Source organism: Rutidosis leptorrhynchoides, unplaced genomic scaffold (genome assembly GCF_046630445.1).
Source record: "Rutidosis leptorrhynchoides isolate AG116_Rl617_1_P2 unplaced genomic scaffold, CSIRO_AGI_Rlap_v1 contig606, whole genome shotgun sequence".
NCBI lineage: Eukaryota > Viridiplantae > Streptophyta > Magnoliopsida > Asterales > Asteraceae > Rutidosis > Rutidosis leptorrhynchoides.
In genome coordinates, this window is record NW_027266827.1 from 32150 (window position 1) to 48846 (window position 16697).

General features: G+C 33.7%; 3 protein-coding genes across 3 annotated transcripts; all 3 read right to left on the reverse strand.

The window, feature by feature from the left end:
- Positions 1-10448: 10448 nt before the first annotated feature.
- On the reverse strand, positions 10449-10958 carry LOC139884814 (uncharacterized). The gene has a single exon (XM_071868791.1). It carries the CDS (start codon positions 10956-10958, stop codon positions 10449-10451), a length of 510 nt encoding a protein of 169 aa, XP_071724892.1.
- A 1484-nt stretch (positions 10959-12442) lies between these two features.
- Positions 12443-12955, reverse strand: LOC139884815 (uncharacterized). The gene has a single exon (XM_071868792.1). It carries the CDS (start codon positions 12953-12955, stop codon positions 12443-12445), a length of 513 nt encoding a protein of 170 aa, XP_071724893.1.
- A 1862-nt stretch (positions 12956-14817) lies between these two features.
- On the reverse strand, positions 14818-15318 carry LOC139884817 (uncharacterized). The gene has a single exon (XM_071868793.1). It carries the CDS (start codon positions 15316-15318, stop codon positions 14818-14820), a length of 501 nt encoding a protein of 166 aa, XP_071724894.1.
- Positions 15319-16697: the final 1379 nt, after the last annotated feature.

Consider the following 16697-nt stretch of genomic DNA (forward strand, 5'->3'; position numbering starts at 1 on the left):
CTCAGGCAATTCTTAATCAGCTCAGGTTTCACAAACTCACTATCTGATGCATCTCTATTCTTGCGACAATCTTCACACGGAACACTAATTTTCATTGTTCATGTCGATGATATTATCGTCACTGGTAGTCATCCTACATTCATTTCAGAATATGTTAAAACATTGGCTTGTCAATTTTCCATTAAGGATTTGGGATCCCTATCTTACTTTCTAGGCATTGAGGTACTTAAAAATTCAGATGGTATTCTCCTATCTCAACGCAAATACATATTAGACCTTCTACAGTAGACTCACATGCAAGATGCTCGGCCAGCTACTACGCCAATGGCTAGTGGCTCTCCACTCACATTACACACAGGCAATGAATTTACAGATGCAAAAGAATACAGACAGGTTATTGAGAGCTTATAATATTTGCTTCTGACTCACCCATATATTGCGTTCTCGGTAAATAAGCTTTATCACTTCAGTCACCAACCAACGACTGAACATTGGATGGCTGTAAAACGACTGCTTAGTTATTTGGCCGGAAGCGTCAATGACGATATTCAGCTGCATCACAACTCACCTTCCAATCTTCATGCTTTATCCGACAAAAGCAATCTCCAATCACTTGAAGCCTTCTCTGATGCAGATTGGGCTGGTGATAAAGATCAATTTCACTAAACTGGTGGCTTCATCATCTTCCTCGGCAAAAACCCAATTTCGTGGAGATCGAACAAGCAGAGATCTGTTGCTCGCTCCACGACTGAAGCCGAATACAAAGTTGTGGCCAATACAGCTGCTGAAATCACCTGGATATGTCATCTTCTCGCCGAATTGAAGGTCGTCGTTCCTCGACCGCCAATGATTTACTGCGATAACGTTGGCGCCACTCAGTTAAGTTCAAACCCAGTCTTCCACTCTCGCATGAAACATATCGCTATTGACTTCCATTTTGTCCGTGAACAAGTCCAGTCAGGGGAGCTCCGAGTGGCGCACATAGCTGCCGCTGACCAGACGGCAGACACCCTCACGAAACCATTGCCTCGTCTCCAGTTCCAACTTCTGAAGACCAAGCTTGGGCTTCGTTCACGAGGCCCAACTTGAGGGGGCGTAACAAAGATACATCAGGCCCAAGCCCACTCTTACACATATATTACATAACTGAATATAATGTATCAGATATAATAATACTTATATATATCTGTAGGATTTAGTTTAGTCTTGACTAGTGTATATTTCTTATTGTAATAGAAATTCTCTGTATAAAACACAATGACTATAGATGAATAAAATTCATTCAAAATTCAAATCCTGTTATTTCTTCCGTACGAATCGCTATCTGCTAAGTATGTAATTCCTGATTTTAAAAAAATTATCTCTATGAATGAACGTGAATGTCTGATGTTTTTGAGAAAATCTATTCCATGCTAGAACGTGCCGTGTAGTTTTTTCGAGACGATGTTGAATTTGACGAAGGAAAGAAATGGACAGAAGAGTGGAAGGCTTCAGATTGCTGACGTGTCATGGCCTGTGAAGGTCCACGTGTATCCAAAATCTTGGAAAGCTACGTTGTCATGGGCTGGATTCGCTAGAGATAATTCTCTGCACAAGGGAGATGTTTGCGTGTTTGAGCTGCTCAGCAGGGACGATCCATTCGTCTTCCAAGTTTCTGTGTTCAAATGTCAATCCTAGCTTCTCAGTAAGCATGTTTTAAGGTATATTACTTAGAAATGCATTTTGGTTTACTCTTGCGACTCTGAACTTTCTTAACTTTGGCATTTATGTCTTTACAAAGTGATCGATGATCATTTGCTTTTGTTGGGTAAGAAATCAGTGTATTAGGAGAGTTGCCTTTTTGCATTGTTTCACTCGTGGCAACTTGATTATTGTATGACTTGTTTAATGATTACGAAGCTCTGATTTAGGAACTTTGTAAAATTATCGGAACTTCTGCTTTCCTGGAAGTTGTTTTTGCTATGGCTTAGGAAACAATCTCAGAGTTGCCAAGTACTCTCTTGTCCATGTTACAAAAGTAAACTAAAATATAATCGAAGCTATAAACTCTGCCATTAATTACTTATTGAAACAGCATGTGCCAGTAGCATTTGATCAAACATACAAAAATTTAGGCCATGATGTCACTCTTCGATGAGAAAGCTTGGTCTGCAAGTTACCATAATGATGATCATGCTTCCATGGATAGTAACCTAAATGTTGTACCACTGTCTGATGGATCATGGATAGAGTTCGTTTGCATTGGATAATCGATTGAAATCCGGGAAAGTTGGTTTACTTGAGCTGCAAAAAGTACTGCCGAAATCTTACAAAAACTACGTCGTCATTTTTCAATCCCACGAAATTGAAAAATTCCACATGTCACAATCAAGTGGGTTTGACGATAACTGACTTTAATAAACTCAGCCTCTTAATGTAATATATTATCTTAATAAAATATATACTAACATTTTATCAAAAAATAATTTAATTAATTAATATTACTGAGTATCTACAACTACAAGGTGGTGCCAATGTATTTATCTCAAATAACACACTCTTCCAAATATTGTTTCATCGCCTTCTTATGTTTATTTTGATTCAAATAATATATCACTCCAAGTGGCGAATCTAATCCGTGGATAGATTTTCAGTTTAATAAAATGAATGTTTTGAGATTAAAAAAAAAAAAAGTTATGTAGCCCTGAATTTCAACGAATTACTACTCTCTTTTTTTATGAATCCGAATTACTACTCTCTGGTTAACTAGTAGTTACTAAATTAAATATTCTGATCTATTATCTAACTAATTACAAGTATATAATATTTTAACATGTTCGGAAATTAAATATATTGCATCATATGCACAGTGTACCGTTACATTTCTTTTGAGCAGTAATCGATTAAACTTGCAACAGAACAGAATGCGAGACTTGTGATTGAAGGTAGGTAAACATCATGGCGTGTGAAGTTGATTTTTCGTGCAGATTCTAGGGTAGCTAGGCTATCCTCTGGTTAAATCTCATTTGCAAGAGATAATTCACTTCAAAAAGATGATATATGCATTTTGGAGCTGGTCAACAGGGATGATCCATCATCCATTCTACTCTTCATTGTTTTGTATTAAAATGTCAATCCTAGCAAGAATATATAGTATGTATATATTAACTATTTAATGCATCATATGGATTCATGCTATAGTATTTTAGGATGTTCGGCTGATATTGTAATCAAATTATCTCACCAAGTATTCTAGAGTTTCGATTTTCTATTAGATATGATTCAACTCGATTTAGAATTGACTAGGTTCAAATATCGTTTCAATTCGATTTAGAAATCTGAATTCGACTTGCTCAATCGACAGGATGTGGTTTTCATTCTAGTGATCAATTCATAGTTTAAGTAAAATTCAATTTCGGTAATTCAAGCCAATTAAATAAAATTCAAGTTTGAATCTTTTGGGTCAATTTCAAAGTGTACACGACTGTGTAGATCTATTTCAAGCTTATATCAAGCTTAAAACGTTGGGACTTAAATCCTATATTTTATTAATTTACCTTTTGTGTACGACACTGTAGTAATATTATATACTACCTCCGAAGGTATCGTAGCCTCAATCACTAAAGAGAAAGAAAAGTGTTCATTTTCTTAAGGTGAGAGTGTTGTTTTAGGATGTATCTATCTTGGACATATTTATGATTGATGTGTATTATGTAGTAGGGTTAGCGTATTTATTGGTCACATAAGTCCTTTAAAAGCGACCTATGAGTCGAGAGTTTTTTCGATATTGGGCTCTCTTGGTCTCTAAGAGGGGTCTGAGCCGGCAGTATCCATGTTTCTGGGCTTGCAATGGGATAGAGCCGAGCATGGCCTAGTTCCTCTCGAGCCGGAGCCATCTATGACTAGGGTTGGGCATAAACCAACCGATTAAACCGAAATCGGTAAAACCGAATGCTACGGTCGGTTTTTTCCAATTCGGTCGGTTTCCGGTTCGGTCAGAAATATTTTGCGTTTTTCGGTCGGTTTTAGACCGGTTATTTTCCGGTCGGTTAACCGGGAAAAACCAACCGAACCGATACATATATAATATTTGTCCCATAAGGTTTAATAATGCGCTTTGGCCCAATGGTTAAGTCTTTGAACTTGTTGGCGGTTGACCTTGAGTTTGAATCCTCCATGCACCATGTATATTTTAATTTATTTTTTTATCATAAAATACACTTGCATCAAACCCACATCGACCGGTGTAAAGAATTTACTACTCATTTTGAGTTATATATAGCCATATCATTTCCTTTAACAATACAAATCATAAATCTTTAACTAAAGGGTATTAGGCTTCTCAATATTACACAATTGAGACCTAAAACTTTATTAAAGTATAAAAGTTTTTTTTTTTAATTGCTGATGAAAAACGGCTGACTGAACCGGAAACCGATCGGTTTTTTTTATGTCGGATTTTGGTTTGGGCTTTTAACTTCCGGTTTCCGGTCCGGTTTTTATTTTACAAAACCGAATTTGATGGGTTCGGTCTAAAAATTGGTTGAAAACCGACCGACCGGACCGGTGCCCATCCCTATCTATGACATCAACGTCTAGAAGCCCTTACCATATCAACTAAATATATGTTTATTTGGATTAATCTAAAAATACAAACATCATGTATTTTGATATCGAGAGATTAATTCATGAATTAGGATTCATGAGGATTTAGTGGCGGAGCCAAGATTGAAATACCGGGAGTGCCGAATATAATACATCGATAGTTGATTGAACACGCATAATATATTTTTATATTTTATATTATATAAAATATACGTTTTTCGAAATGTTAAAAATCTATGCGCACTGCGAACTTCTTTTTTTCATATCAAAATAGTTTGAAAATCTATGAAATTCTTTATTGATGATATCAATAATTTAACATAATCTTAATGCTTTGTCTGAAATTAAATTTAGGAGAAGAAAAAATTTAAATAATAAAAAAGAGAATGAGATTAGAGAGAGGGAATTTTTTTTTTTTTTCAACTAGTTAAAATTTTATTGAACTAAAAAAATATACAATTTAATACTAAGCAAAATTTTTAGTGCAACATGTTGTACTGTTTACTGCCATTTATCTATCCAGCAATCATATCTATTCTTTTGTCTATACATCACGAACAACAAAACTGAATTTTTAATGGAAACAATAAATTTGAGATGGTTATAAGTATCTCTTCTAAAAACCATCTTATTCTTTTTTTGCCATATATGATACACCATAATAAGGAAGGACCATCTTCTAATATTAGTCAAAGTAGATTTTCCAGTGGCTTTCATCACAAACCAATCAACCTCACACCGCCAATTCCTAGGCTGACGACAAATATATCTCCCCTTGGCATAATATCATTCCAAATCAAGCACAAAAAGAGACAATTAAAGAACAAATTTCCAGCAGTCTCACTTGCCGCATTACACAGGGGACATAAATTCGAGTCACAAATACTCCATCTATACAGTCTATCTCGTACAGCCAAAAGATTTTGCACAACCAACCATAAAATAAAGTTATGCTTTGCTATATTTTTAGAACTCCAAACAAGAAAAAATCATGAAATAATGCTTCTTTTCCTTCTCATAACAGCATATCCAAAGGCAATAGAATACCTGAAGGATGAGCAGTCCAAACTATCTTATCATCAAAATTTTCATTACAGGGAGCAGTCCTTACCCATTCCCAAATTCCTACAATCTCAATCATAATAGGACTAGACAATCTCCAGTTATTCAGACCCCAGACATCTTTAACCATTGCCACTCTTCGAACATCTGCATCTTGATACTCAATGTGTGGAAACCTATCTTTTATCGCATTTCCATGACTCCATGGATCAAACCAAAAACTAAAACCTTAACTCCTCCCTAAACGGTAGTCATAATACTCTTTTAAAGAACTTCTGAGTTTCAACAAACTCTTCCAAGTCGCACTACAATTTAGAGGCTGCCTAACACCCCATTAAGTGAGTTTACTAAGTTTAGCATGTGTCCCCCATATAGCCCATGGATTTTCTTTAGCAGTCAAAATTTGCCAAACCTATTTTCCAATAGCAGCTTTATTCAGTATAACCACATCATAGATACATAATCTTCCTTCCTTTTTGGGTAAACAAACGTTCTTCTAAGCAATATGGGCCATTTCTTTCCTACCTCTACACGCCCATAAAAAGTTGCAACATTTAGCTTCAATGATTTTAATTACAGATTTTGAAAGAACGAAAGCCATACACCAATAAACATGGAGACTACCAAGCACAGCTTTAACAAGTACCAATCTGCTAACATAGGATAAAAACTTGATAGCCCAACCTGATATCACGTTAGATAATGAATCAACCAGAGATATACAATGTTTTATTCTCAGTTTTGAGCTTATCAACGGTAACCCCAAATAACGAACCAGAAGAACTCCTTCTCTGAACCCACTAACAACAATTAACTCACTTCGCAAAGATAAATCACCATCACTAACATAAACTTGGCTCTTCATACCATTTAGTTGAAGCCCGAAAACCAAATAAAAGTCCTGTAATCGCCTTTTCAACCAAGAAATAGAGTTAACCTCACCACCATAAAACATGAACAAGTCATCTACAAAATAGAGATGAGTAAGCTGTAATTCCTGACAACCCCTATGAAAAACAAAATTTGAAGGGAGAAAAACAAGGCTGCGCGACAAGTACTCCATGACAACAACAAATAACAGCGGAGACAACGAATCTCCTTGCCTCAAACCTTTCTTACCTTGAAAATACCCTTCAAAACTCACATTTATTTGTAAAGTATAAGCCGCTTTCCTAACACACGTCATAATCTAGCCCACAAACTGCTCAGGAAACCCCTAGCCACGAAGCATATCCTTTAAAAATTCCATGAGACCGAATCATATGTTTTCTTGATATCGATCTTACATGCACACATTAACTCATCTGCCACTTTATCATATCCTTGGACCAATTTATGGGCAACAAGGATGTTATCAAAAATACATCTTCCCTACACAAATACAAATTGTAAATGACTAATAAGTTTTCCCAACACGCTCCCCATACGAGCAGTTAAAATCTTTGTTATTATCTTGTAAATAACCGAACAACAAGCAATTGGGCGATAATCTTGTAAACTCGAAGGATTGTCACATTTAGGAATAATCGTGAGGAATGTAGAACTAAACTGCTTGGAAAGCTTAGAAGGGGCAAAGAAAATTTTACAACAGCAATCACATCATTAGCAATAACATCTCAATTATTCTTGAAAAAAAAGCTATTAAATCCATCCGTACCTAGTGCTTTACTGCTGCCAATCCCAAACATTACAATTCTGATCTCCTCATCAGTAATAGCTACACATAAACCAGCATAATCCTCTTTTGTTAACATAGAACCATTTCAGATAATCTCCAAGTCCAACAATTGTCTATCATGAGTATCTGTACCCAACAATGTGGAATAAAAATCCACCATAGCAATACCAATGGACTCTTGATCAGTAACAACCTCTCTATTATCAAGTTGCAACCTAGTGATAGCGTTTTGAGCTTGCTTTTTCTTAAGAGTTCTATAGAAGAAGCTGGTATTAGCATCCCATGCACAAACCAGTCCACTTGAGATTTTTGCCTAAAAACTCCTCCTCTTGATTAAGAACAGCTTTGAACGCCCCTACTACAACGTGTTCCTCTAATTGAAGATCAATATTGAATGGATCAAGTTGCAGATTTAATTGCATTTTTTGCAGCATCTCCCGTAAAGAAGCAACCCAATTCGAAATATCAGAAAAGGCTCTTCTATTTAACATTTTAAGTCTCTTTCTTGTTGCCTTAAGCTTTAACCATAAGCGATGCATAGGATTCCCAATGACTTCCTCCCCCCACACCTCACAAAAAATTGCTTTAAAGTCAGGATGCTCCATCCACATGTTAAAAAATCGGAAGGCTTTAAGTTTATTCTGCAAAAAACTGCCTAAAGTAACTACTGACGGTAAATGGTCGGAAACTCCAGCCCCTAGGACTTGGTAAAAAGCACTCAAAAATCTAGAAACACATTCATCATTTAACAAGCACCGGTCAAGTTTACAGTAAATACGATCACCTGCTTCTTGAACATTGTTTCATGTATACATGGGGCCCTAAAAATGCATCTCCAGCAAGTTGACATCAAGGATAGCTGATTCAAATTCAAGGGATGCCTCCATGTCAATCCCAACCCCTCCTAACTTCTGATCATTTCTTAAAATCACATTAAAGTCATCCTAGATCAACCAAGATAACACAACCGCATCTTTATTCAAAGCTAGAAAATCTCATAATGGGTGCCTACCATCCATATCATTATTAACATAGACCACAGTCCATAAGAGTTCATCACCTGCATGTTGAATCAAACAATGCACCCATTGAGATTGGATATCCAAAACTTGTAGCTTTACTTGCCTCGAATCAAATACCACCCAAACACGTCTTAGAGGAAAAAAAACTTATTCACTAATATGCAACAATCAAACAAAATGTTATTATACTGCTAGAAAATTAAGAGAAGAAAGAAGAAAAACTTGAATAAAGAAAGAAAGACTGTGTAATTAAAATAGAAAGGGGAAAGAAATAGAAAAGAGACGCGCCCAGGTCTCGAACCCGAAGTGCCTAGGATCAAATACAAAAATAGCATGCGCCGACGACCGTCTGGGCTGGAGTTAATTAACTGAATATATTATGCACAACAGTTTAAATATAGAATTAAATATGTTACACCAAACTAAATATTTTCTTCTCCGGCGGGGGTTGCGGTGGCACACCCTAGCCCCCTGTCTCTGCCACTGATGAGGACCGTAAGGAGGATGTATATTTGACAACTCGTACTATTGAGCAGACCAATTGGCAGGCAAAATGAAAATACATGTAATTAAATTTGACAACTCGTGCTAAGTTTGTTATAATTATCTGATAAAAAGGAGTTTGTTATAACTATCGTGAGAAATTCTTGTGTCGTTTGACATAAGTACTCTTAACGTTCCCACATGTCATTTTTCTCGTTAATTAATCACTTGATTCAACACCTAACTAAAAAGTAACATGTGAGTTGTGGAAACGATAAGAAATTTTATTTAGCAGTGGATTTCAAATTGACGACTTTAGGCGTACAGTATAATATGAAGAGGCAAAGAATGGTATCGTTGCATATGTTGTTTTGGTTTTACCTAATTTCTGGTCAATATTGATGAGGAAATATAATTAATTGAATGCATGTTAATTGAAAAGAAAAAACGGATAGTAAAATTCTTGAAATGAAAAATCAATGGATGAAACATGCACTTAAGTAGAAATTATAATGAAAAAAAATAAATTGATATGTGATCGATCACAGGTGGTCGGTGATCATATTTGCCAGTCTGCTATAAAACCGAACATTATTAACTATTCTTGAAATCTCCGGGGGAACTGGAAGATTTGCCTTCGTGAAACCCGCTAAACATTGTTGAGAACCGTCCGTCGTCACCGATTCATCATAGCTAGCCGATTCAGGATCTACGTCAACCTCCTTAAGCGCGCTTTGGAAGCAGCCGGCTGCATATGTAAAACCTTTAATACAAGCGTCAATAGCAACGGGATTGAATTTCGCCTTCAAGGCCGCCAAGAAGTTTTTGCTATTTGTCGTGTCGGAGATAGCTAAGCTTAGTGCAATTTTCGAAAGGTCACGGTAAGTTAAAACCGTGGCACTTCTAGGATCTTTTCCTAGAGCAGCGAGACAAGCTTGAGGGTTTTCGTTCTTCAAACATAAGTCTTGGACAAGTTTTGATGGGGTAGCATTGAAGCAATGGAAAAGAGAGATCATAACAACAACAGACAAAATTCTCTTTGCGGAAGCCATTTTCTTTATCGAGTTATTATTATTATTATTATTTTGTTTATTATTTACGGTCACAACGAAATGTACAAATTATATATATGGATAATGAGAGATAATTAAGGATGTAACGCTAAAAATATAGGATCCGTACATATTATTCTTTTTTGGTTTATATTTAGGGTCAACAAAATTTAGATGGAAGCTAAAAAATAAACGGATCGGTTTTGTTTAGTCTCCTTCAATCTTTTGCAACCAATAATAGGAAAAGCTAGCAAGAAAAATATAAAGAAAAGAAAAACTGATATCGATCAACCGGGCGATAAGTTAATACTCCCTCCGTCTAAAAATAAATAATTTTTTTCTATGTAATTTTTCATCCGTCTGTAAATACATGCTAAAGGTAATATGTATTTACAGATGAAGGTAGTAATAATAATCATGTTGAGACTTGAGACCAAAATCATGGCATGATTAATACATTGATTGAAATAAAGACCCTTTTTGTTTTATTTTTATATATTAATAATCTACGAAACATGTAATTAACTAGAACCATAGACAATTTAGAATCAAATTTTTAGATCATGATCACAAGTTCTCAGTTACCATGTTTCCGAGATAAGCATATAACTGAACATAACCAACTCTACTAGAAATCTCCGGAGGAACTTGAATATTTGCCGACTTGAAAGCCGCTACACATCGATCAGCGCCATCTTTAGCCACGGCTGCATCATAGCCGGCCGATTCAGGATCATCGTCAATCTCCTTCAGCGCAGTACCTAATGTACCAATCGCGTACGTAAAACCTTTAATACACTCATCAACAGCATTAGGATTATATTTTCCTTTAGAGGATTCTAGGAAGTTTTTGCTTTTTGTTGTGTTGGAGACCCCCAAATTGAGTGTAATTGTAGCTAGGTCATGGTAAGACGAAACGGTGGCGCTTTTAGGATCGGGTTGGAGAGCGGAGAGACAAGAATTAGGGTTTGTAAGTTTGCCGCAGAAAGTTTGGACTAGTTTTGATGGGACAGCATTGAAGCAATTGAGAAGAGAGAGGACAACAATGGCTGACAAAACTCTGGATGTGGAAGCCATAATTAGAGCGGTTTTTTTTTTTTTTTTTCCTCTTCGTTTATGTTTTCGGGTCACAACTAAATGATTACCATATTATATATTGATATGATCCATTAAGGATGTTTAAATTAGGAAGATTTTATTTTAGTCAATAATAACCAATAAAGCCATAAATCTCTTTAAAAAAGGAATATATATATATATAAGGAATATATATATATTATATATATAGGTAATAAGCGCATATTGTATATAAGTTCATAAGAGTCAACCGACATATCAAGTAATATTGAAAAATCAAACCTTATTTTTCCTTTGTTTTCTTAAGGAAAAAAAAGGGTCCAACTTTTCGGGGACCCCTATTTATTTGACTTCAATATTTTTTTTTTCCAACTTTGGATGGTCGATGGAATAATATAATTTGGAGACCCCCAAGTTGAGTGTAAGAAAAAGGGTCCAACTTTGGATGATAGACGGAATAATATATTTTTTCCATTCATTAATGTATTTTAAAAATAATGAACCTCAATATATACATGCTTACACTCATTAAGACTGCATAAGAGATATATAACGTATACGTAATCTGTCTTTTATACTATTGACATTGAGATAATAATACTCCCTCCATGGCTAATAACTCGTCATAAAAATATGGCAAATAATTAGCATATACGTTCTAATAATTAACGGATCATTAAAATAATTAAGATCCGATGAACCCATGGGTCCACGACGTTAAGGAATGCCGACGTGGCACGAACACCCATCGATTAACTACCCAAACGAAACGAGGCACTTGACTCTGACAGAATCGCTCGCAAACATGGCAAATATTGAGGTGACGTGTCATGAACCAAAACTATCCTCAAATCTACCTGAAATGAATTCGAACCGGAGAAATCGACCCACCCATGCCATTGTCGACTTCTTACCCAAGACATCAATTGAGATTGCAATTAATTTACTTAATTATTTCCAATACACAAACGTATAAGTTGAGATCTCATGCCATAAACTCTCTACAACACCCAAACCAATTACGCATTAATGAACAGAATAATACAAGGAATATAGGGACAGAGTAATTACAAGTATCGAATATATAAACGGTAGTTATATATTGAGTTTTTTTTTTTCCTTTTTATGTATCAATTTTAATGCTATTAAAAAGTGACGATTCTGGCTCAAGGGCCTAATAGTTCGCGATTGACTCACTCGGGGAAGATTGGGGATTAAATAGGGAGCGAATTATGAGTAGAATTGTATCAATAATGTAAAAAAGAAATAAAATCAACCTTCTACAATTTTGGAATATATCATACAAAATCATTCAATCAACTTTAGAGTGTCGAGCAAAGCAAAGCAAGTAATTATCAGAAACACGGAAAAATGTGAGAGTAAGAATAATAAAATAAACCAAACCGGATGAAACTTTATTAAATCAGCTGATATGTAAACATGTAATTGGGTAGAATAAATTATCCATGAGTGACAATAAATCATCATAGGTGGTCAGCTACATTTTGTCCAATAACGCTATATAATACGATGTATCCAGCTCTAATTGAAATCTCCGGTGGAATTTTAATCCCAGCATGCTTGAAATACGATTCGCATTCTTCGGCGCCATCTTTAGCTACAAACGCATCATAGCTACATGTTTGAGGATCCTCATCAACCTCCCCAAAAGCACTATTAAATGAATTACGCGAGTAGCGAAAAGCGTTAATACATCCATTAATCAAACGTGGATATTTATATTTTCCTTTAGAGGATATCAAAAAATTTCTGCTATTCGTCGTGTTGGATACTGCCAACTTGAATATAATTAGCGCTAGGTCATGATAATTTGAAACAGTAGTACTTTTAGGGTCGGGAGTAATAGCGGAAAGACAAGCATGAGGGTTGTTCTGTCCACCACAAAAATCTTTGACAAATTTTGATGGAACGGCATCGAAGGGATGAAGAAGAGTAATTATGACGATGGTGAACAAAAAAGTTCTTGCGAAAGCCATTAGATCTACTGGTTTTTATGCTGAGGTTCACAATTGTATATATAATATCACATATATATAGTGACTAATCTGATTATGGGTGCAGGCCGCAATTAGTTTTAACGAGTAAAACCGAAAAATTTGTATAAGTAGTAAAAGAAGAAAAAAAGAAAAAGAAAAATACATTGAATCTCATAATAAAAATATTCTTTAGATTTATGAGCATATGTACAATATACAAATTAATCAACCCTATAAATGCTAAAAATATATCATATCTTTTCTTTATAGAAAGAAAAAGCCAAACTTTTGATGGACATAATAAAAAAATTAAAAAAATTAGAAAATTGTGATGTTTTCGTAGTATATCACGGCAACACTTATATATTTATATTTAAATTTGATATCTGTAACCAAAAAAAAAGTAATTATATTATTATATCTGAAAATTGCGAACTTCGAATGGAATAGTAAAATTGATATTTTATGTCATATGAATTCCATATATTATACGTGTCGAATTTTGATATGCACAATAATGGCATTAGTACTCGTAAGAACTTCCCTAAAAATATGACAAAAATCTAAAATATAATTAACTTTTTTTTGAAGTTAAAATATAATTAGCTTAAAAAAAGTCAAAATGGTCTTAATTAAGTTTGTCATTCTCTTTATTTAAATGGTCAAATTGACTTTCGTAAAAAAATGTCCAAATGACTTTTATTGTTTTTTTTTTTTTTTTTTTTGACTTTATCCTTTTCTAAATTACATTTTCCTGTGACTAAAAAATATATGCATCCTCCAAACTTAGTTTTCAGTCTCTGGGCCAACAAACTTCTGACGGGCTTAAGTTAAATTTAGAGGCCGAAGAAAACCTCATCATGGACCACATATTTTCATCATGGACCGGACCGGTTCTTTTCTGGACCGGACTGGTTCGAGTTTGGACAGGATCGATTCGAGTCTGGACCGAATTGAATCGGTTTTCCCTGTCTATTGATCATGTGGCATTATATGTGACATGTGATAATTTTTCCACATTATAGATCATGTGGCATGTTAACATTGGTCTAAGGTGCCACGTAAAATGGTTTAACGAAAAATGGTGCGATATGACAAATTTTAACGGTGAAGGGATATAATTATTTAATGAATCATTTAAGAGAGATATAATTCTTCTATTAAACTAAGAGGAATATTTTTGTTGACATAACGATCTAAGGGGTATAAAATGTAGTTTTCCCGAAATGAATCCATAAAATATTATGCCACTTTAAAATTTTAATGTAACAATTATTAAAAGAAATGTAATGAAAGATCCAACAATAGAAAGATATGCTTAATATTTTAAATTATCCATTATATTTATACATAATTAGTATTCTTTAGTTTTTTTTCTTTTGGAAGTTTAGTGTTTCGCTTTTTAGAGTCTTAAAGCTTTTGAAAAATTAATTTTTCAGTAAGTTTATATTTCGTCATATGCTATTTAAATATATAATAAATATTATTATTAACAAGATGATTTTTTAATTATTAATTAAATTTTTATTGATTTAAATTTGATTTCGTTAAAAAAATTCGCAATGCAACATAAATTTTTTAAATCTTTTAATATCATAATTTAAAATTATCATTGAACCAACTGCTTTAAGATCTTTATTAATGTTTAGATTGGTCGCGCAAAGCAAATAATCAAAAAATTGAAAAAATGTGAGTAAAGAAAAAAATAAAAGAAGACCAAAACCAAGATTTTTCTTTTATTATTAATTATCACATGAAGAGTACATTAACCACGTCTAATCCATATTTTGAAATGGAACATGATCAATTGATATATCAAACATATAATTGAGTAGAGATTGAAAGAGTGATAATAGATCATCCTAGGTGATCATAGATCCAAGAATACTATATAATATAATGTATTCAGCTTTACTTGAAATCTTAGGTGGGTATTTAATCTTGGCATGTTGGAAAAATGACTCGCATTGAGCAGCGCCATATCTAGCCACAAATACATCGTAATTACACGTCTCAAGATCTTCATCGACTTCCATAAGAACACTATTAAATGAAAGACTCGCCCCTTGAAAACCGTCAATACATCCCTTCATAGCATAAGGGTTATATTTTCTTTTGGAAGCTATCAACAAGTTTTTGCTGTGTGTCGTGTTAGTCCGTGCCAACTTCAATATAATTTGGACTAGATCATGATAATTTGAAACGGTGGTACTTTTAGGATCCAGAGTAATAGCAGAAAGACAAGCATGAAGGTTGTCCTGTCCACGACAAAAATTTTGGACAAATTTTGACGGGACGATATTGAAGGAATGAAGAAGAGCAAGTATGACAACGATGAACAAAAATGATCTTGTGGAAGCCATTAGATCTAATGGTTTTTATATTTAGTGTCACAATTATATATATGATACCACATATATATAGTGATTTGATAATTGGTGCTCACCACAATTAAAAATATTTTAACCAATAAAATCATAGAATTTGCTTATCCAGTCAAAAGAAAAACAAAATACAGTAGAAACTTTTTAAATTAATATTCGGTAAATTAATAAACTCTCTAAAATAATAAATTTGTCCGGTCCCGACTTGGGCCAATGTAAAAAATTGAAAAACTCGATTAAATAATAAGATAATAATTTTTCAAGAGATCTCTTTATAATTTTTGGTCCCAAGAAAATCATATATTAATAATTCATATAAACTGAAAAAAATATATTACACTCTATTGAAATATGATTCAATAGTTGTTTATTTTCTTTTAAAGTTCAAGTCTATTTGGAGCCATTACCACCAAGTAAGAACACAGTATAACTATTGAGTCTCAAGGTTCGCTGCAACGTAATTCTAAGAGGCATAAACTAATTTGTCTATTTGTTTGGTATGTATAGTATAATTGTTTATACGGAAATATGAATTACATTGAATCGGTTAAAAACTCTTTAAATTAATAATTTTTTAAATTAATAAATTTTTTCTGTCCTGACATTATTAATTTATAGAATTTTAACTGTATATTGAATCTCATTATTAAATATTCTTTAGAAATTTAAAAAAGCCCCCTCAGATTTATTTTCTTGACAGTAATTTAATATATTTTTTTCTAGTGAGATTTAATTATGATCATATATACAATATACAAATTAATCAACACCTATAAAATGGTAAACATATCATATTTTTTTCTTATAGAAATAAAAAGTCAAACTTTTGTCGGATATTTCTTTTTTAATATGTTATCGAAAAACTTTAATTTTTCTCGCTTCACGTCTATTCTGATTTGATGTATGATCTGTATTTTTGTTTATATAAAAGTAAATAGGTTTTTATTACTTATCACACCTCGAGCATTATGCTCATTTATAAAAATGGTTTTTATATCGAACTCGATGACAAGCATCAATTGCCTAAGTTTGGGCGGCTTGCATGTTTCTATAGAAATTGCATACAATGTTGTTATTGTTAAATCCTTTGGTTGATAAAGAGAGGTCTAAATTGACACATGATTTTACCGTCGTTTTAGATAAGTATTGGTCGTAACCTTTTCAAGATTATCTTTATATTTTATACAAATATTGCACATGATATCTTTATTATTTGCAGCTTTTTTACTCACTTGAAAGAATGAAGTATTTTGGTGTAAATAATTTCAGTTGATGTGTTTGTTTTAATTTTAGCCTCTTTTTTTAACTGCTAAAAAAAAATGCTTTTGGAACCCTAAACAACGCTAAGAGATTACACT

What these genes read in the sequence shown, in the direction of transcription:
- LOC139884814 (XM_071868791.1), bottom strand. Translation starts at nt 10,958, where the DNA reads ATGGCTTCCACATCCAGAGTTTTGTCAGCCATTGTTGTCCTCTCTCTT.
- LOC139884817 (XM_071868793.1), bottom strand. Translation starts at nt 15,318, where the DNA reads ATGGCTTCCACAAGATCATTTTTGTTCATCGTTGTCATACTTGCTCTT.
- LOC139884815 (XM_071868792.1), bottom strand. Translation starts at nt 12,955, where the DNA reads ATGGCTTTCGCAAGAACTTTTTTGTTCACCATCGTCATAATTACTCTT.